The following is a 23,034-nucleotide window of genomic DNA, read 5'->3' as shown; positions in this document are numbered from 1 at the left end:
AATGATACCCATACAAATACATTAACATACATATACTACATATCTATATACATGCATTTAGTCTACACAATGTGAGATAAAATAAAGAACACCTATAATAAAAATAAATAAAATAAGCTTAAACTAGAGCTGAGAGTGAGCGGAGCAGTGTACGGTCAGTAAATCTTCACATACTGAGAGGCATTACAGCAGCAATGTATCTCAGTGTGTATGTGGTGTTACAACAAGGCAGTGTGGTGCAGAGTTTATCAGTCTTTTGTATTTTTTATGAAGTATTGTGTTTCTTTTTGTCTTTAAGCCTTTAATGTTTTATGTAAATCAGTTTGAACTAGCCTTGTTACTGAAATGTCCTACAAATAAACTTGCCTTACATAATAGGCTATTCAGAACATGATGAAAACCAGAATAGTGATCAAAACCAGGAAACTATTGCCACATGTAATGAAAGGCACAAACACAAGAATACACACAAATATAGTATTATGTTATATCTGCAGTAGAAAACTCTTACATTTTATCATATGATTGCCACTTATTTGTTTTTTGCACCTGACAACTGCAGTCCAACCGCTTCGGCCCTGGACTTTGATCTCCTGTGTGCAACATATTATTTTACGTAAATCCTTTAAACGTTTGTGAGAATTCGCTCTCCGTCGTTTCTTTCACGTCTGGCGTCTTCTTACGTAAGACCGTTCTGAGAATACGAAACGTAACGGCGTAGCGTTGAGGCTCCCCCAAGCGATCGGGGTAAGGTTTTTGTGGGTCATGGAGGAGGAAGGTAAATAAAAAGAGAAGCGATAAAAACATACAGCGGCTGGTTTCAGACGGTTACCGGGGGAGTTAACAGCCTGGATGCGGCAACTTTTGTCCTGAAACGGTGATAAAATCGGACGGAAACACAGCGGAGAGGAGTGACTGTCGGCGGTGAGATGAACATCATGCTAAGTTACCGTCTGCTAGTGCCGTCAGCTATTACTAGCTACTCTCGCTATTGTTGGGTGTCAAACGGCGTTCATATCCAAAATCCGCCCCCCCCCTCCCGTTTTTCAGTTGCAATTTGACTGGCAGCATGTTGTCTGCATGAGAAAAAAAAACACACGTAGCTAGTTAGGTTTACGAAGCTATTGTTGCAGAGTGAAGCCAAAATTAGCATTGAGGCAATAACACAGCTACCAGTGTTCATTCACTGTCACCCAGTCTGCTCACTGGTTTGACACATGACAGCACTTTGGCTCCTTAAAACATCTTGTCAGCCCACTACATTTCAATATTTTGTGTTGAATATTAAAAGGACGTGTTCGTAATTATTCAAGTGTGTCTTAAAACAACAGTCAGGAGCTCAAATGAACATTTAAATAGGGGGTTTTCTTGCTGTAATCATTTCTCTTGTTGACATAACCATTATTTAGAAGATCCCTTTGTAATGTATTTATAATAAAAGTGATGGGGGACAAAATCCACTGTCCTCCTTCTGTGTAAAAATGTATTTAAAAGTTTATCTCAAGCTAATATGAGTAAAATGAGTCAAATCAAGCAGATATATTTCAATGTTACAGTCTGTTTAGTGCCAAAGTCCCTCTCTTTGTTACCGTACTTCCACCACAGCTCAACAGGGAAACACAAAGAGGGAATTTGATGCTTAAAGACAGGATGTATGGATGTCTGCCATTTGATATGACTAACTCAGCCTCACACAAGCTTCAGATAAACCTTTTAAATAAGCTTTTACACAAAATGACTATGGGCACACTGTGTATTATGTCCCCAATCACTTCCATTTGAAGAGATCTTTTAGTAGCCAGTATGAACAGGAGGAATGATTACAGTAAGAAAACCTCTTTCATAATCACATGGACACCAGACTGTTGCTTTAAGTCAAACCTAAAAAAAATGTGAACCTGTCCTTTTTAATATGGTGTTTCTCAAAGTGGAGTCCCCATCAAAAAGGGGGGAAAAAATAAAAAAATGTCACTTTAATTCTATCCATAAATAACACAATAGCAGAATTTTGACCATTTTGGTAATAGGTTTCATACATTTTCTGTAATAAAACATCTAAAAGTAAAACTCTTATCAGATGGGGGAACCCTGATGGGACAAACTTTAATGAAAAGGTACTCTGTGGTCTGTCAGTTTATGGGTCTTTGATGTGAAAAAGTTTGAGTAACACTGCTTTCATATTTATTTAGATAATGACAACTCTGTCAGTGAAGTTGATGGGTTTGTGGTACGTAAAGCGACCAAGTAAACCGGTGTCACTTTGGCAGGTGTGTGATAGTGTGAGTATTAATATCTTTGTCTAATCCTCTTACTTTGACCCTAATCATCATACTGCAGCTGCCTGAATTATTAGGAGAACAATATCCTTAAAATTATAGTCTGGACTGTAAGAGCAGTGGATGATCCACCTGGATGGACTCTCTTTTATTTAAGACACTTTCTAGTGATTACAGGTCGATGTTGCGATAGCGGAACAGAGAACAGTGAAGTAGATGAGATATTAAATTTCTATTCCTGACAGTTCATTATGGAAATGGTAACAGTTACACATCTCTCCTGGGGGGTTAGAGAAGTTGAGTAGGACAGCATAACAGTTTGTCAGCTGTTTATCGCGGGGCTGCATGTAGGTCAGTTAGATGAGCAGCAGGTTTGCCTCCCGGAGCACATTTAATTATTCTCAGGGTTTAGAGCTGCATTAAGTGACTAAAACAGTCACTAATTGTCACAAGGCTTTTCTGTTCGCGCTGTCTTGATTTTTGGACTCTCTGGTGAGTGATCAACGCTTTAAAAATGACCAGTTTGACCTGATATCAATTTATACTGTATAGTATTTAAATGTGATATTATATTAGAGATTGTTTTTGTTTATTTTTCAGCACTAGTGATGATATGATACCAGAGGATCAATGTTGAACATAGCAATAGCAACAATAATGTACTTTAAAATAGAGCTGCAGCTATTAGTCAATTCATGGATTTAGTCAGTTGACAGAAAGTAATCGCTACTTATTTTTATAATCCATTCATTGTTTTCAGTCCTTAAAAAAAAAAAGTAAACTACTAAATTTCACTGGTTCTAGCTTCTTATATGTGAATATGTTCTGGTTTCTTTACACGTCTGTGATAGTAAACTGAATATCTTTGGGTTGTGGACTGTTAGTCGTGATGAAAGAACATCATGTAGAGGGTTGTCTTGGGCTTTAGGAAATAGTGATTGACATTTTTTGCCGTTTTCTGACATTTTAAAGAGCAAACAGCTAATCTATTAATCAAGGGGAAAACAATAATTGACAGATTAATCAATAATAAAAGAAATCATTTGTTGCAACTCTGCTTTAAAATATAAAAAAATCTGCAACACCTATTTTTAATTTAGTAAAAGAAGCCTCACTTCTTAAGTAAATAAAAAATATGATAATATATATATAATGATCTAAAATACAGATTTTTGACATGAATCAGCAAAAACTGGATCTAATAATACTTTAAGTAAACAAGGTGATCAGACTTTCAGTAACAGCTTTTAAATCCAGTCACCAGACACATTTTGGTTAATGGAAAGGTGTTGTGGTTCAGTACTCAGCCCTTTGTGACGCTGATTACACTCTGTGATTTTGGTTATCATCATAATTACTATGATGTAGCTTTAAACCTTTAAACCTCGTCTTTTTTTTTTCATTGCTTTTAAAGGCACCAGTAAAAAGCAGAAACTTGCTGACCTTACTTGCCAAGCTGAGTGAAATATGCAGTGAATGCCTTTGCCTGCCGGGCCATCATATCCTCATTATTCATGGTTCAACCTAAGTCAGGAAATGACACGGAAAACAGCAGATGGAGCTTGAATTCGGTTATGTGACATGATGAAACTATCAGTGCTGTGTGGGCACCCTCAAGACTTCACCTTGCTCGGCCTGTCAGCTGTTAGAAGGATCGGACACATAAAAACATGTTTATTAGAGATTTACTGATACAGGGAGTATTTCATTAGAGTTTAGAGACAGCAACACTGATGATTATCTGCTTGAATAAATGAGCATACTGATATTTTGATAGTGCTAAAATTACAAAAATCCAACATTACTTATTAGATAACCTGCATTTTTGTCCAAGTTATTATTAGTGCTGAACAAGAGATGAATGTGATTAAAACTCCTTAAAACAAACTCTTATCATTGATTTCAATCTTTCTCAAATTAAAACACAAAACGTTTTCTTTTACGCTTGTTTGGCTTCTGAATAATCTGTCAAGGACACTTGAAATGTTGTCTTTTTCATGTAAGGATTAAGCCCAACATTGTGCATTTAACTTTTTGTAATATTCTTAAATTCATGTCACAGTCGAGCGATCCAGAGTCGACACCATTAACCCTCAGAATGAATTCTGTACAGGTGGAAAAGAATAAACGTGGTCTATTCATTCTCTCTCTCTCTCAGTTCTCAGGTGGTCTGATTGGGTTTGCCTCATCCTTGTGTTGCCATGGCGATGCGGGAGTTGGTGGAGGCAGAATGTGGGGGAGCCAATCCCCTCATGAAGTTGACCAGTCACATGACCACGGAAGGGGGGGCATGGCGGCATCGCTCAACACCTACAGTGAGTAATTTGAACATGTCCGCTCGTCGTTTGAAATAGATTCATACACCAGCCAAATAATGTCCTAAAATGTTCAATATTATCATGAAATTGCACATTTTGACCCTCATTTTTTTCTCAGATCCCCCCGACTCCCATTGAAATTGCAACTGAGGAAGAGGTCTGTTGACAATATGCTCTATTTATTGTAATAAAAACTGATGAATATATTTGATGAATAAATCATTTTCAGCTGCTCACATCTGCCAAATACTAAAAGTTTGATTCAGCCATGATTAGCTGTAAAAACATGTTTATTTTTTGGCTCCAGCTGGTGAATGAGTTCCTTCAGGCTCCCCCGCGACCCCCACACACGTTCGACATGGGACAGCTGTTGGAGGAAATGCAGCAGATCGACCAGCAGAGCTACAGACAGGCTCCACAGAGGGGTATGTTTAATCACTTTCCTTTTATATAAGTTATAAGTTTTTTTTTCACGGTTTGTACAAGATGTAGGATTGACCACATCACTTTATATTTCTGTGTCCTAGCTCCAGATGTGGCAGCGTTGGCTCTCTCTGGCGACTGGGCGGCAGAGTTCATCGCAGGTGCGGACTCTGCATCCACGCCGGGGCTCATCGCACTCGGCGATACAGCAGATGCCGATTGGACGAGGGAGTTTATCGCTGAGGCTGCAGGTAGCTTGAGTTTGTTAAAAGCTTGTTCTTACTCTCTCTGTTTCTGCTTTTCACTCTGTTAACACACACTTGGCTTAATCTGCGCTGTCATATATTATACATTTCACCGTGGCATGAGAGCAAACATTCATGAGGAACATTTTTTTTTTTTCTTTTTTTTCATACTGTGTAATATATTTTTACAGCTTCTTTTCTTCGTTTCTTTTAATGCTCCAGATCCTGGTCGCTGGGCAGAGGAGTATCTGGAGCAGTCGGAGGAGAAGTTGTGGCTGGGAGACCTTGGAGACAAAGAGAACGAGTGGTGAGAACAAGGGAATGGAGAGTGTTTAAAGGATCCAGATGAAGAATCGCGCTCATAAATGACAACTTCAAGCACGCTGCAATACATGTGGAGCACAGACAGTAAAAATGTGGGCTTAAGTGAAAGAGGCAATGCAATAGAAAAGGAGGACAAAAAGACGGAGGATACTGTGATAATGTTCTCGTTGAGTGGAGATTTTATGTTTCATTTTTAACCTCGTCTTGTGTTGAAAGAGGAGCTCTGTCAAATGTCAATGACGAATCCGATCAGGAAGTGAAAGCTAATACATAGTGTAGCTGATGTTTTGGCCTTACAAATGTCTAATCATCAGCGTAGTGCACTGACCTCTAAAGTACTCACTTGTACAACAAAGCAGAGTACAGCCGTCGGCATGAATTGATTTGTTCCAGCCGGCATGTGCACAGTAAACCAGAACTGTTTCTTTCTCGTTTTATTAATAACTCCTTTACAGTATAATGTGGATAATTTTTAGTTGTTAATCTGACAGGACAAAGGAGTATCAACCAGGAGAGGAACTGAGGGAGACTGCCAACGAGCTCGTCGCAAAGGTCGACGACCCCAAGTTACAAAACACAGAGGTAAGCGGTGATGTCATGTCCGCCTGACAGCCATCGAATCCCTTTTACACCACGTGTTATTTCTTTTTACATATCTGTCACCATACTCTTTCTCTTCTCCCTTATTGTTGTTGTTTTAGAGTAGTTTTCTGGGAACTTTGTGCTCTGGTAATGTCGATGACTCAGTTTTGCTGTAGTTTTTTTTTAAGGATTTTGTCTTAGATTGATGTCAGATGGACATTAAGTGAGACAAACTAGCTGTGTATGAAGTGTGAGCATGACCAGTTAGTAATAGTAAATGCTGTTTTGTTGTGGTTTTTTTTTTTCTTTTCTTTTTCCTTTCATTGTTGTGTAGTTCCTGCGGTTCATTAGGCAAATTGGCGAGGGAAGTGTCACAGTGGAGAGCAGAACAGACAAACAGCTCACAGATAAAGCTCAGGCCGAGGAGGCTCAGAACTGGGCCTCCAACCTCAACCAGGTACGAGTCGCTGCCCACCGAGGACGGGGGTGGTTGCAACTGGGATTACATTTGGGGAGCGTATTGGTTCACTTTTGCATAGTATAGACTTTATGCCTTGTGACTCATCACCCTAGTATCTGATGCAGGGTAACATTTTCCACAAATGTAACCAAAAGCAGCCACTACTCTCCCTGTAATATGAATCTCAAGGCTGCACTGTAGCATTGCAGATGGAAACTGTTCAACAAGGACAGGGCTCTCCTGAATATCAGCATGTTCTTTCATGCATCCAGTGTTTTTATGTATATGATATCAGTATTCTCATTTTCACTCAGTTTTCCTGCAGTTCTTCATTATTTTATTTTTTTTTTTACTGCTGTTGCAAGTTCTTACTTTACTTCCCTTCCTTTGACTTCATCCACTTCAGGCAGAAAAAGGCTGAAGCCAGATTTAGGACTTTTAATAGATTCCCCATAAAATCATAAACACTTCTCAAAGAAAAAAAAAAAGAACATAAAAAGTTAGATGTGATGAAAATAAAAATACTCATGGTGAGACAACATTATGAGATAGTATGTCAAAATATGAGGTAATAAGGCAAAAATACGAAGTCTAAAAATATATTTCATTATGCTTTTTAACACATAAACACAACCAGCTTCAACATATAAACATACTAAATCAAACTTTTGACTTAATATTTTATCATTTTATCTCATTTTGATTTTGTATCTCATAATTTGGTTTTACCATGAGTTTTTTTATCTTTTGCATATCTAACGTTTAATCTATTGTTTCTTTTACTGGTGGAAAAGGAGTCTCAGCCCATACTGTTCTGTGTAGCTCTTAGTCTTGTTTTTTATAATTGATTTCTGTTCATAACCACGGCCCTCTAACTTTGACCTCTACTTTTCCCATTCTTGACCCGCCTTCGAACTCTTGGCTTTCCATTCCCTCGATTAACACCATTCATCGACCTCTCCTACCACTTAAATATACTCCTATACCAAAAAACCCCCAAAAACTCTCCACCAACTGCCCCCTGCCTCCTCAAAACATTGTCCCATTCCCCTCTGCCACCCCTCCTCGTCTCCTGCCTTAGTTCCTGACAGAGACAGGGGGAGGCAGTCTTCCCTTGGAACCGGCAGAGAAGAATCAGAAGATTGAGAAAACTAAAGCTAAACAGGCAGCGCAGTGGGCCAAAGTCGTCAGGCAGGTAGGACCTTTGTGGTCGTGGCAGCGATAGGTTTCTTTATTTAGCTTCAGGTTTTATTCAGTAGAAATTTTGCTACCAGTGTTATACGTAGTGTTTTTTTACACATAAACAAAAATAAGATACATTCAGCAGAGTACATTTTTATATGATTTAAGGTAAAATCAGTCGAGTTAATAAAGAAGGATCGTAAGGAAGAGAAAGAGAAAATATGCTTTTTCTGTGTTGTTTCTCCTTTCATCTTTTCCTCCTTTCCATTCACTTCTCACCCTCTATATTTTTCCCGTTTGAATGTCCCCATCCTCAGCTCAATTAATAATTTCTTTTACCAGCACATGTAGAATCCAGTCAACCACTGTCATTGCTCGCCTTTTATTCAGGTGTCGGAGGAGTCGGCTGAAGCCTGGGTCGACCAGTTCGCCACGTCAGGACCGGATTTCCAACAAGCCAAAGCTGCAGTGGAGGTGAGACAAACAATCAGTTGGCACTTCAAAGCTGAACCACATTAATTAGATGATTTAATAATGTGATGATAAAAGCAGATTGAGACCTGGAGGGTTGAGAGTTAAAAATATGTCAGTGACTAATGAAATAAGCAGGGAAACTCCTCTGCCTCAACAATTAGCGTCACTTAATCTTGTTCGAGTCAAAAGAGGAAGACTGCTGTTTCTTTTTTTCCTCAGTTGTGCTCAGAAACACCAGTACAATGTCACTCTTTCTTTGGAAAAGCTAAAGTCATTATTGTTGACGGTGCAGGATGATGTATGACGTGAGGAGACGCTGTGAAGCAATGATGTATATCTGTGTCATTTTATCAGAGCGATGTGGATTTCTGGGAGAAGCTGCAGCAGGAGTGGGAGGAGATGGCTAAGAGGGATGCAGAGAGCCATCCCTGGCTGTCTGACTTCGATCAGCTACTCAGCACTTCTTATGACAAGGTAGCTGTCAGCCTGCTCAGAACGGGCATCTGCTAAGAAACTCTATTTGTTTTCATGTGTGAAGGATTTCAGCATTTTTAGACGTTGTCAGTGATTGATAACAGCACATTACACCTGTTTTCATGCTCATGTGGTTCAGTCCCTGCTTCTGCACAGTGCTCTCTCAGGAGGAAAATACACATCCTCCCTTTTTCTTTGTGTTTGTCCCAGGGTTACCAGTTTGAAGAGGACAACCCGTACATGTCCCACCCAGACCCTTTATCAGAGGGGGTGAAGAGGATGGAGGCCGGAGACATACCAGGCGCGGTTCGCTTCTTTGAAAGTGCCGTACAGAGAGAACCAGAGAACCAACTGGTGAGAACCTTCTGCTGTTTTATTGGCATTTTTCAGTGTGTTTAATTCTTTAATCACTCTCTTATTAATCAATGTCTCTTACTTGTAATTTACTTTTTCCCCAGAGAAAGTAGTCATAATGATTTTTGTGTGTGTGTGCGTGTGTGCGTTTATTTTCTTAAAAATGCAGGCTTGGCAATATCTGGGAACCTGCCAGGCAGAAAACGAGCAGGAATTCGCTGCCATCAGCGCCCTCCGAAGGTCAGAAATTACAATTGCAAAATGCTTGTGTAACCTTCACTTGAGGTGCAAAAACAGATAAATTAAAACCATATATTTAACAGCAATAAGAAACGGGTGGTAGAGGTGTCTGATAAAATGAATTCCTATTTCTGAGCAGACATTGTTTTGGAAATTATGAATGATATAGAACAAGGTTAATGACACTAAGGATTCACTTGTTTATGACTCAATAAGGAGCTCAGTAGTTATAGGCTCCTTTTCGGCTCCTGGTTTAGAATAAATGTCTACTAAATTGGCATAGTTACATGAAAAGCAAAAAAAAATAAAATAATTGATAACTACAGCAATTTTTCTGAAACTTTTGTGGTCCAGTATGATGTCATTAATGTTATTAACGTTCATTAAATTTCTTCTGTGACCCTTTTTTTGTCTTTCCTCTCTCACTCTTCTTTCATCAGATGCATAGAGTTGAAGAACGACAACCTGACTGCTCTGATGGCACTGGCTGTCAGTTTCACCAACGAATCACTGCACAGGCAGGCCTGTGAGACTCTTTGTGATTGGCTAAAGCACAATCCAAAATACCGCTCAGTGTGGGAGCAGAACGAGCATGAACGCCAGAAGGACGGTGCCAGAGACAGGGACAAGGAGAGGGAGAGGTTTGGGTCACTGCTGCCTGAGTGAGTATTCCTCTCTATATGGGATGCAGAACAATTTCAGCTTTTAAACAGAAAACCTAGATCCAGCATTCAGAAAAATGCTCCTTACAAAGTGTATCGTGGTCTGATTCTCTTTCCCCTTGTCTCTTTCTTTCTGGGTCTACACAGATCTTTGTTTACTGATGTCCAGACTTTGTTCCTGCGTGCAGCCAACTCCGACCCTGCACAAGTGGACCCTCAGCTGCAGTGTGGTCTGGGAGTTCTCTTCAACCTCAGCGGAGAGTACGACAAGGCGGTGGACTGTTTCACCGCCGCTCTCTCGGTCACACCACAGGTTAATTTAGACACCAACACTGACATTCACTTCATTCGCACCACATGCTCTGTCTGTTCCTGAGCTCTCTTTTTTTGTCTGCTTCAGGACTACCTGCTGTGGAATAAGTTGGGCGCCACGCTGGCCAACGGGAGCCGCTCAGAGGAGGCAGTGGCCGCCTACAGGAGAGCCCTGGAACTGCAGCCTGGTTTCGTCCGCAGTCGCTACAACTTGGGAATCAGCTGTGTTAATTTGGGAGCCCACAGGTCAGGGAGCAAGTCTCTGTTTATGTTTGAAGATCTAATCTGAGCAACGAAATATTTGTTTGTAGATTAAAAAATGATGCGTGAAGGGTTGCAATTATCATGTTTATGTTAATTGCTACATACTGCATTATTTGACTGATTAAATTAATTTCTACCAATTTTAGATGAATGCAAAACTCTAGATTAATCTGTTCACAGTTGATTCATCAAAGGCGGTACATGTAAATACACATTTCTATAATAACTGTAAAATTACTAAAAATGATTCAAATGAAAGTTGTGCCGAACATGTTTGTGTGAAGTGTTGGAAATTAACATGCAAGTGGCCTTAATGCAATCTGTCATAGATTTCAGGTTTGATCACTTGGTTATTGTGATCCAGGTTTGTTTTATTTAGGCTTTAGCACTCGGAAGAAACCAAAGCACTATGTTCTACTTTTAACAACTCCACTCTCTTGTACTATCAGACACAAAAATGTCTTTGTAGTTATTAGTTGCAATTTGTCTTAATCGTACTAACAAACCCTGGTGCAGTACAGTCGCTTTTTCTTCCACTAGATGGCAACAGCAGTTCTGTAAAATACAGTTAGTGGCTGTTTATGAAGCACATCTAGATAAAGGGAAAGCAATCTAATGCAACCATCCAGCATTAAATCATACCTTCAGGAAGATTATAATGTTACGTTTTAAAGTGATTTCGCAGTTTTACATGTGAGCTCCATCAGATTGTCTTAGTATTTTACATATATAGATATGCTCCATTTATGGTGCTAGTCAAAGTAATCAGAACAAAATCTGTGTGTAGTCACTGTAGTAGGCTAAAATTAAATGCTCCTGCTTTCTGTCTCCTCTACCCACAGAGAGGCAGTGGAGCACTTCCTCGAAGCTCTGTCTCTACAGCGCCAGGCTGCCGGGGACGGAGGGAGAGCTGCGAGGGGGCCTGGAGGTGCCGCAGCCACCGTGATGTCTGACAACATCTGGTCTACCCTGCGCATGGCTCTCAGCATGATGGGAGAGAGCTCTCTGTACACAGCTGCTGACCGCCGGGACTTGGACACGTTGCTGGCTCACTTCTGTCAGAGAGAGGTGGAGGGTGGGCCCGAATGAAGATCAGCCAGGGGAGGGCTTATTGAGTGTGAATGTGTTTTGCTGGGAGGTAAATGTCTGGGTGACATGAATGAGGTGGCGAATGCGAAGAACCGGGACATGGTAACAGGTGACGGTAAGAGAAGAGAAACGGAGGAGGAAGACACTGTGAATTATCCACCATCCTAGAGACGTCTTGTGCCCATGTGCTCTTCATTGACTTCTATCAAATATTTGCAGTATTAGTCTCTACCTGGAAAGTAGCAGCCAGCAAGAATACAGTCGTGTCACTGTATTTTACACGTTTTGACAGTCTTCACATTTCTCTCACTCTGTTGATTTGCAGAACTGAGTTTAATGAAATATCAAAATTATTCATCTCAAAATTCACAAAGAAAGTAAATAATGAAAATGACTGAATTTGTTCTGTGTTCGGTAACCAGTAGTTTGACAGTTTTTATTGTGACACTCAGTGCTCTCGCAGCTTTTCTTCAAAACAGGTTGTAAGCTGAACTGTAAACTCACTACGGTTATGTAGATTTAAGGTACAATGTTGCTGTGATATCAAGAAGAGCGCTGCGTTTTATCAGAAGCGCTCTAAAGAGAAGGATTAGTCCGTTCCAGAGTACATACACTAGTCAGCAGCTTGTTTTTTTGTTTTGTTTTTTTATACCTAATTTAATTTTTTAGTAATCAACTATCAGCCTGGACAATGAACTGACAACCAGCGGGACTGTTACTGTTATGACGAGTGTGTGTACACTGTGTGTGTGGGTGAGGGACATTAATCATGCATCGGAGGATGAGATCATATAATTGTAATATCATTGAGAAATATCTGGGCTCCTCCCTCTCTTGCTCTTTTTCATATCGCTCTTGTAAAACAATTTGCTTCGTTGTAAAATAATGCTATATGCCATATTGTGTATTGTAACATAATTGTTGCACTATAATTGTTTTCAGGCTAGTTATATCCTGATTGCAATGTTTAATATAATATTCAGCAATAAAGCTTTGATTCCAAACAATTGTTGTTGTTTTTTTATAACATCAATTAACAAATGTTCCAGTGACAGAAGCAGACGCAGATAGCAACAGAAGGTAAGACAAGATGGGAGCACGTGCACCAAGATGTTCAATCTAAAATGTTATAAGAATGAAGTAAGACATTATCTTTTAGATGTTCTGTCATTGCACTTCCTGTTGGATGTACATTTAAATTTTAAGAGCAGGAAACAAGTGATGTGTGTAACTATGATAAACAGATACACAAGTAAATTGAATAATAACATTTTAAGCTCAATTCGGAAATCTAATTAAGTCGCAACAGTATTCATATTTTGATTGTTTTATCTTCTTTGGTAATCATTTTAATTCAAATTTATCTTTATGTTTTTACTTATATTTTATGTATTGAAAATTAATGGATTGATTATATACAAACACTCAGGTCCACAGATGATATATATATTTGTTTTTTTTTTATCTCCCTTTAAACTATCAGGTTGTGATGACTGCTTTGTGAGGTAGTGGCATAATAAATATGAACTATTTGGCTTTCCAAGTTACAACAGAAACCTTATGATCAACCTTATAATAATCTTTGTGTAATCATCTGTGTGTGAGCATAATTTACAGACCATTAAATCTACTACCACTAATAAAATGCTGTAGAAATATTCTGTGTATTGTTTTGAATGTCTTTTTAAAACATTATCCTGTTGTTTTATATGTAATTCATGTTTTCTTAAATTCGTATTTCATTATATTTCTTTATTTTCTTATGTGTCGTTTGCCTGGTTGTTTGTGAACTTTATCCTTTCCAATCCTACCTAAAGCCAAATAAGTGACATTTGAACGACCTTTCACCCAATTGTTTCTTGCATGGATGATTTCATTGGAATAACGACTCTTATTGATTCTGTGAGAAGGATATTGAGACCTTAGAAGATATTTTCATCCAGTGTGAATCATCAACTATATATAAATATTATTCATATACAATCTACAGTACTTTATTTTCAGAGCTGGCTTCAATTTGAGGACATTTTGCTGTACCCTTGAAATGTGATGTTGATTAAAGAGTACTTATGAAGGAGATATTTCTGTAAGACAACTTGATTTATTGGGTAAACACTTTATTCATACATTTAAGTATTTAAAGGTTTTAAACCCAATAGACTTTACCAACATGGAAGAATTAACTTAAGCTATTTGCAAAATCTATTGAGTGCATTAATTATTTTTCTTTAGAGGACTTTTTTTAATGCTGCTTGAATAGTTAACTTATATTTTGCACATTTTTTATTTGTGTTTGTCATTTATTTATCTAAAGTAGCCTACTCAGTGTTGGGGAATAACTACTTTTTACTTTTTTCTGCTACTTTTTACTTTTTATATAAATTATCTTTATTTTATATTCCAAAATCTACATGAACTAATGAATACATTTTCAAATGAGAGATAAATCTTGCTTTATAAGAAATGTTCTTCCTGATAAATCATGTCAGTATCCATGAAAAACACAAGCATTTGAAATAGTTATATTACTTATTACTCTGTAAATAGATAAACTAGTAATCTGTAACCTATTACAAAGTAACCTTCCTCCCCTAGTACTGTTTCAAAGGCAAAGGCAAAGAAAACAAGGGAGTGGCATGTTCCAGGAGTAACATGGGTAACGTAAAATGCCATTTATAATCCTCCCAGAATTTCATAACGCAGAGGACAAACAGTATTCTGCAACTTTCAAATGCGTTTATCAGCCGTACGCCCCGCCCACTTCTGCAACGCCGTACTCTGAGCCAATCACCGCCGAGAAGGAAGACAGGAAGCGCACGCTGATTGGCTCATTCAAAAATAACATGCTCGCAACCGCGCCATTTAAATGTCTTAAAAGCACCCTGTTTATCTCCAGAGTGAAGAAGTGAAAGGAGGAATAGCACGTTTTAAATCGAGTCCGTTTTAAGGTAAGGCAGAAAATACATAAGAAACTGTCCGGCTCGGTTGATATAAGTTAAAGTAGTAAACGCTAACTCATTCAAATGAATAATTAATATCAACGGTTACGATACCAACGTTACGAATTACTACGATTTTAAGTTTTTGAATGAAATGACGAAATCTAAAGCTAACTGCTGCTAGCTTGTTGTTAACTTGCTCACTTGCTCTTTGATTTGGAGCTAATTACTTAATCGTTACTTAAATGGTTAATGCAAAGGTGTATCAAACTACTGTAAACTTAAAGTTATGTGATATATCAGTGTGTGAAGCTTCTCGTTATAATATACAGACACTAATTTTAATTTATCATTATAGCATTTTATAAATTGAAAGGTTGAGCCACAAATCTTTCTCCATATTATTTGATTTTTATGTTTTATGCTTTGTTTTAAGTTGTTTATACTATACAGTGTGTGTGTGTGTGATAGCAGTATGGCTGCAGAGTGTACTGTATATACATTGAAGAGTATCTGTAATAGTGGAAATGTACTGTTTCCATTTAATTTAGTTTATTTATTCGATGTTAAAATAAATACAAATGACTGCAACAATTTTAAAATAAACAACAAAATAATATCCATTCAATGTTTGAAAGGGTGTGGATGAAGTAAGGAACCTTTCTAGATCTACCTCTTTACAACAGCATTTCATTCAAAACAGCAATTAGTATTTTATTGTAGTTTATTCTAGTGCCCTGTGTTTCATATTTTGCTGTTTTGTTACCGTATCTGCATTTTCTGTTGTGTTTCAAATTTTGGTGAGCTTTATTGTGTTGTATTTACAGCTGAAACAAGGATAAATAAGCATCATGGGATCCAGTGAGAGTAAGTTGGCCATGTGTGCCCCAGTAAAACCAGAACCGGCCATCAAGAACACTCGAGTCAGTCACCTGATAGATCCACGTTCTCCTTCAGTGGACATCAATCGCACACCTATTCAGGTAGATTATCTGAATGATCCTCGACCAGACATACTGTAAACTGTGTGTGTGGGTGGGGGGCAAAGATTTAAAAACAGATAAACAACTCTAAATATTTTTCTCAGGTTGGTGGGCCTGTGTCCAAAGTTTCTGCTGAGATGAAAGGTGAGTGTCCATTGGCATTCAATGATCCCCGCTCACCTTCTGTTGGCGTTTCCCGCACCCCTGTCAGAGAAGTTATGAGAGGTAACTGCTTGGTAATCAGTAACTTTCAGCTTGGCATTGGTTACCTGAAAAATACCCTGTAACATGGTTATCTTTATCTGTCCTTACAGCAACGGTTGGATCCTTTGCTCAGCGGCTGGGGATGCTTTTCCACAATGAGACTGAGGACAAAGCCCCTCAGAAACCCCTCTCAGATGATGTGGTGGAGGAGGAGGTCCATGAGGATGAAGAACTGGCTTCTACTGAGCCCCTTCTATCTCCTCAGTCGTCCTGCAACTTTGGCTCAATGGCTGAGCATGCCAACCTCCTGGCCACCCCTGTGCTGCCCCGTCTCCAGAATGTGGGTGACACAAGCCCCTTCGTGGTTCTCGAGGAGCCCCAAGTGGAGGTGGAAATAGAAACACAGGCTGATATTACCCTGGATGAGGCCGAAGAAGCGACAGAATCTCCACTTAACAAGAGACTGAGCATGAGCCTGATAACTTGCCACGAGGGAGCAACGTCATCCCAGATCTTTGCTGAGGTGCACCGTGACAGCACGTCATCCCCAGTGCCTTGTGTGGATGTTGAGCCAGTTAAGGATGGTGTGGAGCATTCTTACACCCTTCCCTCTATTACTGTTGAACTAGAGTCCACAGTTGAGCCATCCCAACCCACTAATCCAGATGATACCCCAGTTCAATCTTCTGCAGAACAAAAAGATCTTGTTAAAGAATCTTTGCCTCCTGCATCTGCTCCATCAGAGCCACCAGCTGTACCCAGTCCTGAGCAGCCACAGCCCTGCACTACTATCCGCTTCCCCACCTTTGACTCAAAGAGCCCAAGTCAGGTGGTGTTCAAGCCGCAGTGGTTGGGCAGAGGGTTTGGTGCCACGGGGCTGAGAGCCAGAGGAGTGCAAGGGCGCAGCGGAAAAGGAGGCTCCTCTCCTCTTGCTGTCCGCGTGGCCGTCAAGAATGTATCCAATGAGAACAAAAGACTGTCTGGAAAACTGAAGCAGAAAGGTGTGCATAAGGATTTTTGGCTTCTCCTTATTTATAACAAGATATTGGTGCTTAATTTTTTTTTATTCGCCTTTTTCCTTTTCTAGGTACTGAAGGCCGCTCTCCACTGCAGATCCTCAAGGAGACCAACTCCCCCAGGGACCGTCCTCAGGTACTGCACACAAGCATGCCCTCTAGTGATAACAACTGTAACTTGCCCCTCTGACTCATTACAGTAATATCTATTTAGTTAAATTCAGTAAACTGAATCCCAACACAGTGAATTAACCTCTGGTAATGTTGTCACTTCCAGATGAAAGAGAAGGTGTCCACTCCTGATAGGCAGCAGAGGCTCGGGCAGATGGACCGCAGAGTGCTGGCAGTGGCTCTGGATAAGGAGAACAGATAATGTGCTGCCGTAATGTAAATGTACAGAATCGTGTCATGTTTTTTTATCTCTTAAAACAACCTTTTTATGTGTACATTTTTCTTTGACTGATTTGTGTATATTCTGACTGCTGTTCTGTGCAGTTTTCTATCCTTTTTTTTGTCCTTTTGTAAATATAAATAAAACTATTTGAATACCTACTTATGCTTTTAAATCTTTGTATTGTTGTAAACTCATTTTGCTGTCTGGTTTTGTTTTTGTTTTTTGGCTAATATAATTATTTAACTTAATTTTACCTGACCTCTAAATTCTAAAATAAAAACAAAATAATCTTGTATTTTGTAAAAATAAAAAATAAAAAAAATCTCAAATTTCATGTACTTGCCATTTTAATCACACTTCTCTCTTGGTTCTGAAACTCCAGTGTAAGCTTTTTCTTCACTACCTCTAGTTAGCAGTTTGTTATAAACACTAGAGTGGGTCTACTTTATGTGAATGAAACAAGAACATTTTTCTAAGTACAGTCTACATTAAGTAATGCACTAAAGGTGGTTTACAGTAAAAACATTAAAGTCACTGTTGCCTTTTGGCTCATTTCAAATCCTGTGTGTGGTTTTGTGAAAACAGATTTAAACACAAATACACCTCTAATGCAGAATCCCATGTTTATTAGACAGTCTTTAAGAAAGGTCGTATTGCTTTACTTGCACAGTGTGTATCCAGTGTCGGAAAAAGAGGCAGTCCGAATTCTAGTCAGATCTTACATGTATGTACATGAACTGTCCTTCAAGTTTATCTGGTACCATGCAGAGGAGAAGGTAAGCTGTTATGTACACATTCATATGTATTGCTCGTATCCACACAATAGCTACAGTCATACAAACACTCCTGTCCTGAGACAAATGGGTCATCTTTTTTTTCTTCTTTTTTTTTTTTTGTAAGTGCTTAGTGAACCATGAAGACAATTTTATTATCCCATCTGTCAGTTCAACTATTGACTCAAAGCACTTTTCAGGTCTAGCTACCGGGGGGGTTTAGACCAAATGATGAGACCCCAAAACCTGGTAAAAATTGTCCATTAATCACATACAAAACAACTCAAACACTAATGTAGACATCTGCAAACTATTACTCGATTTTAATTGAAATTAGAAAATGGAAAGGAAACAAATGTAAGCATCTAGGGAATCTACCAAAACTAAGAACATACAACAGTCTGAAACAAAATGCTCATATTATTCATTTGACGTAACTTATGCTTCATAGAAAACACCGCATATTAGTATATCTAGTGTGAACCTACACGGGCTATCTCATCCAGTGTGCTACCATTTGGCAACTGTTTTCATTTGTGTGATCTTTGAATTGCTGTAATAAATGTACATGTTATCAATTTGAAATGCGATATAATTAACTATTGATAGGAATGATCTTATCTTACGCCCCCCCCCCCCTCCCTCCCATCTCAAATTCACACATAAAGTGAGAAGAAAGGTGAGAGCGCATTGTGACAAAGAGAAGAGAAATTCCTCACATTACAACCCCTCTCCGACATTAGACAGGGCTTGGCACAAATAAAATACCCTCTTCTCACCCTATGCAGCTCCTCATCCCTCCCTCAAACTCCAAACTCTTCCCTCTTTTTTTAAAGAAAAAAAATCTTCACTTTCTCCCAGGCAGATGTTAACTGCTATCTTCCTGCTTGTCGGTGAGGAACAGCTTCAGTTCCATATCTTGAGGAAGCTGTCCCAGGATCCTGTGCAACAAGCCATACCATCTGACGATACTCCGATACAGCTCACTCTGTTGTCATGACCAGCCAGCACTCCTGAACCACCACACAGAAGAAAAAACACAACGTTAGCAGGAAAAAGTACCACTGAAATTTAAATTAGAGCACTTGATCCCATTTCAGGTGTTAAACCCTGGAATTCACGTCACCTCTGTTTTCCACCTGTACTCACCTACTCTCTCCGATTTCAGTGTGTCCCAAATGTTAACGTTGAAGTCATCGTAGCCGGCCAGAATCAGGCGTCCAGACAAAGATGGGGCCAGAGAGGTCACACCACACATGATGGTGGAGTCCTGGTAGGTAATCAGGTCCTGGTCGGCTCTCAGGTCATGCAGCTTACAGGTGGCATCATCCGATCCTGTTATAACCGCGTTACCGTTGGGGAAGAACTGAAGACATGGAAAGAGGAAATTAAAATAATGAAAACTTGGTCTGCTTTGAAGGGAAAAAAGTCTCCATACAGAACTAAAATCTTCCTCACCCCGATTGCATTGATGTCACTCTCATGGCCTCCAAAGGTCTGTCTGCATGTGGCCTCCCGGATGTCCCACAGCTTGGCCGTGAAGTCACACGCTCCTGAGATGAAAAACTTGAAGTCTGGGGACACGGCCAGGGACATGCAGTCTCCCTGGTGTCCTGCGAAGATGGTCTTTTGGGTCCCTGTCTCAATGTCCCATAGTACACTATAAGGAACAAGGAGGATTTACTTTGGTTTTAACAACAAGCAGGAACAACGTAGTACCCTTAAATGATATCTTTATATAATTACCAAGTGCAGTCTCCAGAGCTGGTGATGATCTCACTGTCACTAATGAAACGACAGCAGGACAGGTAACCTGGGTAACCAAAGATAGTCTGTATGAAGCTCCACATAACACAGTTGACTCAAATGTGATCCACGAACTCAAGTCCAACATAAAAACATTAGTAGCTTTATAAAGACTTTGTTACCTGTGTGTGCTGCCAGCTCACGCATGACCTTAACGTTTCCATCTTTACCCTTGAGGTTGTAGATGGAGCACATGTTGTCCAGACCGCCACAAGCCACCAGGTTCCCCGAAGGTGCGTAGGCACAAGTCATCACCCACGATGACTTGAGGGGGATGGCGCTCACCTGGGGACACGCAGAGGATTGGTGAGATTCTTGTTTTCCACCATTAAAACACAGAAATGGATTTCATTCAATCTGAACGGGAGATACAAACACTTTCTTACATTTAGCAACAAAGTCTGCATCAACAAGATTTTCAGCCAAAGTTATTCCTGTTTTGGTTATTCAACATTTGAGATTTCTAGTTTTCTGGTTTGAATTGGTCGGGACTCAGTTAGAAAAGGTGACGTCACAAAAGTCAGGATTTAGTAATAATATTTGAATCAGGGTCTGACAACAGTTTGTGGGTCATTCAGGTCTTTGCTAATTAAATCTGATCAAAGAAACTGGTCTGTTTCCTGATTAAGAAGATCAGCTGAGTTTAGTAACTAATATTTATAGATGTTTTTCAAGCTTCGATTCTTGTTTGATGTTTTCAAAATTACTCGATTCTTCTTTTTTTTATGCCTGATTCTTTTGCCCTGTTTTTAATGTCCATGAACATCATGTTTTCGGGTTGTCCATCCATCCATCTGTCCCATCCATCCATCTGTCCCATTCTCTCATGAACTCAATACCGCAGGAATGTCTTGACTGATTTTTTTCAAATTTGGCACAAATGTCCACTTGAACTCGAGGAGGAGCTGACTAGATTTTGGTGGTCAAGGTCACTGTGCACTCATAAAAAAACGTTTTTGACCACAACTCAAGAATTTGCATGCTAATTATGACAAAGTTTCACTCAAGCGTCCAATGGGTTAAAACGATGACGTGATGATTTTCATCATCATCATCATCATGTTCTTCAAAAACACTTTTGTGTCCATTATTCAGAGCAATAACTCAGGAGCAGAAAGGAAGATTGTGACCATAGTTCATATTTGTTCTGATATTGAATTGATGACACTAGTCTTGTGTGTCCACCTTAAAACTGGGTGATTGTATAGATCTTATAGTGCTACCAGGTTGAAGATGTGTGTGAAGCATCCATGTTTTAGAATTAGTAGTTTCTTTGAAGCAGCATTTATATTTTTGTCTTATTGTCTTCTGTGATCGCTAAAACTTTGTTATCAGAATTAGCTTTATTGGCCAAACATTTGAACAAATATAAGAAAAATACAATCCTTCAAAGTCAGGCAGAAGCATACAACAAGGTGAGGTGGTTTTTCTAGTTTTAGTCATGAATATTTATAGAAATACTGAAGCCAAGCTGTCAGAAGTCACATGTATCTTTGTTTATCTTCTGCACAGTTTTAGCCCTCATTCAGTTTTTGCTGTGAGAACAGTTTCATGGTTCCCTACAATCTACATTCATCTACATCCTTAATTTGCTGTAATACACCTGCCTTTTGCTCTTTCCTACCTTGTTGGTTGTGATGCTGTCCCACACAATGAGTTTTCCATCTTGTGAGGCACTGACACACAGCCTGGTGGTGGGAGATACACGTTAGGTGTTAGTGACAAATAAACAGCAGTCCTAAACCATGTTCTTATTAATTCATCCCGTTAAAATGATATAGAAATATCAAATCTTGGGTGTACAATGAAATGACAGATGTAGTGCACAGTATGTTGTGTATTTACTTGGTGTCAGTGCCCCAGTGCATAGCGTAGATCTTGGCAAGGTGACCCCGTAGTGTTTTCCTGGTCTTCAACTGGACACGGTTCACCGCGGCGATCCCAACTGCTACCTCCTGCAGTGTGCTGTCATTCACTGCCTTACGAGCTGCCTGGAGAGCGCACACAAAAACACAGACTGTCAGTATTGACCTAAGATGTGGTCATTAATAATATGTACTTTAAATTGGAGATATGTCATCTACAGGTCAGAAGAGAAAGCACAGTCAAGCCTCATAATCTCAAAGATAAATACAGCTGTTTCAATTATTTTAACAAATGATATGGATGAGCCTACTAACAGTGATCTGGTCTTTAAGGCTGTCCGCCTCCTTTCTCAATTCCTCCATTTCACCCATGGCGATGGTTGTTGGTCACTGTCACCAGCAGAGACTGGGAGAGATGACAGGAGAGTTGATAATCCTGAAACGAAGAAGAAGAAGGGTAGGGAAACAACAAAAACAGAATTTAGTTATCAAATAACTCATTCAAGAAAGTAATTCTTTAAAAAAAAAAACTTGGTGGTGTGTACCTCAGTTTTCCAGTAAAGCATTCCCTGTACTAATATTTCATGTTGAAATTTTACCTGCACCTACCTGGACGATTTTAATCCTCCCTAGCTCCAGTCTCCAAGTAAGCGCTATTTTGCAAGTCAAACTGACCCTGTCTACTTTGCAAACTTTCATAAACACACAGGAGCACACAGTGAAAGTCTGCAGCACACACCTATACACACATTTGCGTGCACACTCTGACACACAAACACACACACACACACACACACACACAGGAGATATGAAAATTCCAGCATGAAATTAACAGTGAAAGTATTTTGCTCTTCAGGCGACGTGACACTAGTTGAGAGCACACATCCTCACCCTGAATGTACACACAAACCAGTATGTCCTGTAATAATGTCATCACTGTCTCAGCTCTCAGTTCACTGCAAATTCACAGTGGTTAACAGAGGGGTTTTGTGGCGTTTAACACTCCAGTGAGCTCTCACTTAATGTTGATGGCTATTGAATTTGGTAATGGTCATGATTAAATGAGCAATGTTTAGCAGTCAACCAATCGCCTAATGGGCAAACTCATACAGTGTGACAAATGTAATCAAGGCACAAAGTGGAAAAAAAGGCAGAGTCACGATCTCGAGTTGATTTTACAAAAACAGAACAGTTTAATACATTACACTGCCTTCATGTTAAAACAGCACAATATAACAAACCTCAACGAGAACATCCTGCCCACTGACATTACAAATAACTTTTCTCCCTTGTGAAGAAATGATATATGAAGGTGTCATGATGCTATTTCCTTTATCTTACCTTGAAAATTGATAGGCGTGAATGCTCGTGTTGA

General features: G+C 39.4%; 3 protein-coding genes across 4 annotated transcripts; 2 read left to right on the top strand and 1 right to left on the bottom strand.

Moving 5' to 3' along the window:
* The first annotated feature begins 738 nt into the window (after window positions 1-738).
* Window positions 739-12,686, top strand: pex5 (peroxisomal biogenesis factor 5). Of its 2 annotated transcripts, XM_053326424.1 has the most exons (16): window positions 739-924; window positions 4,435-4,591; window positions 4,713-4,751; window positions 4,902-5,019; window positions 5,122-5,268; window positions 5,485-5,569; window positions 6,078-6,168; window positions 6,503-6,625; window positions 8,201-8,284; window positions 8,639-8,758; window positions 8,969-9,112; window positions 9,282-9,352; window positions 9,793-10,014; window positions 10,162-10,327; window positions 10,415-10,572; window positions 11,433-12,686. In XM_053326424.1, exons 2-16 carry the CDS (start codon window positions 4,478-4,480, stop codon window positions 11,677-11,679), a joined length of 1,929 nt encoding a protein of 642 aa, XP_053182399.1. In that variant the 5' UTR covers window positions 739-924; window positions 4,435-4,477; the 3' UTR covers window positions 11,680-12,686. The 2 variants fall into 2 exon arrangements, with proteins under 2 accessions (XP_053182399.1, XP_053182400.1); XM_053326425.1 differs by lacking the exon at window positions 6,503-6,625.
* A 1,867-nt stretch (window positions 12,687-14,553) lies between these two features.
* cdca3 (cell division cycle associated 3) lies at window positions 14,554-17,361 on the top strand. The gene is made up of 6 exons (XM_053326456.1): window positions 14,554-14,627; window positions 15,446-15,601; window positions 15,706-15,826; window positions 15,916-16,806; window positions 16,893-16,957; window positions 17,099-17,361. Exons 2-6 carry the CDS (start codon window positions 15,470-15,472, stop codon window positions 17,192-17,194), a joined length of 1,305 nt encoding a protein of 434 aa, XP_053182431.1. The 5' UTR covers window positions 14,554-14,627; window positions 15,446-15,469; the 3' UTR covers window positions 17,195-17,361.
* A 1,533-nt stretch (window positions 17,362-18,894) lies between these two features.
* On the bottom strand, window positions 18,895-22,031 carry gnb3a (guanine nucleotide binding protein (G protein), beta polypeptide 3a). The gene is made up of 8 exons (XM_053326472.1): window positions 21,975-22,031; window positions 21,640-21,785; window positions 21,419-21,482; window positions 19,917-20,079; window positions 19,735-19,801; window positions 19,447-19,648; window positions 19,138-19,354; window positions 18,895-19,001 (listed from the first exon to the last, which is right to left on the bottom strand). Exons 1-8 carry the CDS (start codon window positions 22,029-22,031, stop codon window positions 18,895-18,897), a joined length of 1,023 nt encoding a protein of 340 aa, XP_053182447.1.
* Window positions 22,032-23,034: the final 1,003 nt, after the last annotated feature.

Source organism: Scomber japonicus, chromosome 10 (genome assembly GCF_027409825.1).
Source record: "Scomber japonicus isolate fScoJap1 chromosome 10, fScoJap1.pri, whole genome shotgun sequence".
Lineage (NCBI taxonomy): Eukaryota > Metazoa > Chordata > Actinopteri > Scombriformes > Scombridae > Scomber > Scomber japonicus.
Note: the sequence above shows the minus strand (reverse complement) of the source record. Positions and strands in the feature narration are given on the sequence as shown.

Bases quoted from the DNA above. Each gene is read 5' to 3' on its own strand.
- pex5 (XM_053326424.1), top strand. From the start codon at position 4,478: ATGGCGATGCGGGAGTTGGTGGAGGCAGAATGTGGGGGAGCCAATCCC. The intron at 4,592-4,712 runs GTGAGTAATTTG...TTTTTTTCTCAG, and splicing joins GGCATCGCTCAACACCTACA to ATCCCCCCGACTCCCATTGA. The intron at 10,328-10,414 runs GTTAATTTAGAC...TGTCTGCTTCAG, and splicing joins CTCTCTCGGTCACACCACAG to GACTACCTGCTGTGGAATAA.
- cdca3 (XM_053326456.1), top strand. From the start codon at position 15,470: ATGGGATCCAGTGAGAGTAAGTTGGCCATGTGTGCCCCAGTAAAACCA. The intron at 15,827-15,915 runs GTAACTGCTTGG...CTGTCCTTACAG, and splicing joins TGTCAGAGAAGTTATGAGAG to CAACGGTTGGATCCTTTGCT. The intron at 16,807-16,892 runs GTGTGCATAAGG...TTCCTTTTCTAG, and splicing joins TGGAAAACTGAAGCAGAAAG to GTACTGAAGGCCGCTCTCCA.
- gnb3a (XM_053326472.1), bottom strand. From the start codon at position 22,031: ATGGGTGAAATGGAGGAATTGAGAAAGGAGGCGGACAGCCTTAAAGAC. The intron at 21,786-21,974 runs GTTAGTAGGCTC...TGCGCTCTCCAG, and splicing joins GCCTTAAAGACCAGATCACT to GCAGCTCGTAAGGCAGTGAA. The intron at 19,355-19,446 runs GTGAGGAAGATT...CCATGTCTTCAG, and splicing joins GTGACATCAATGCAATCGGG to TTCTTCCCCAACGGTAACGC.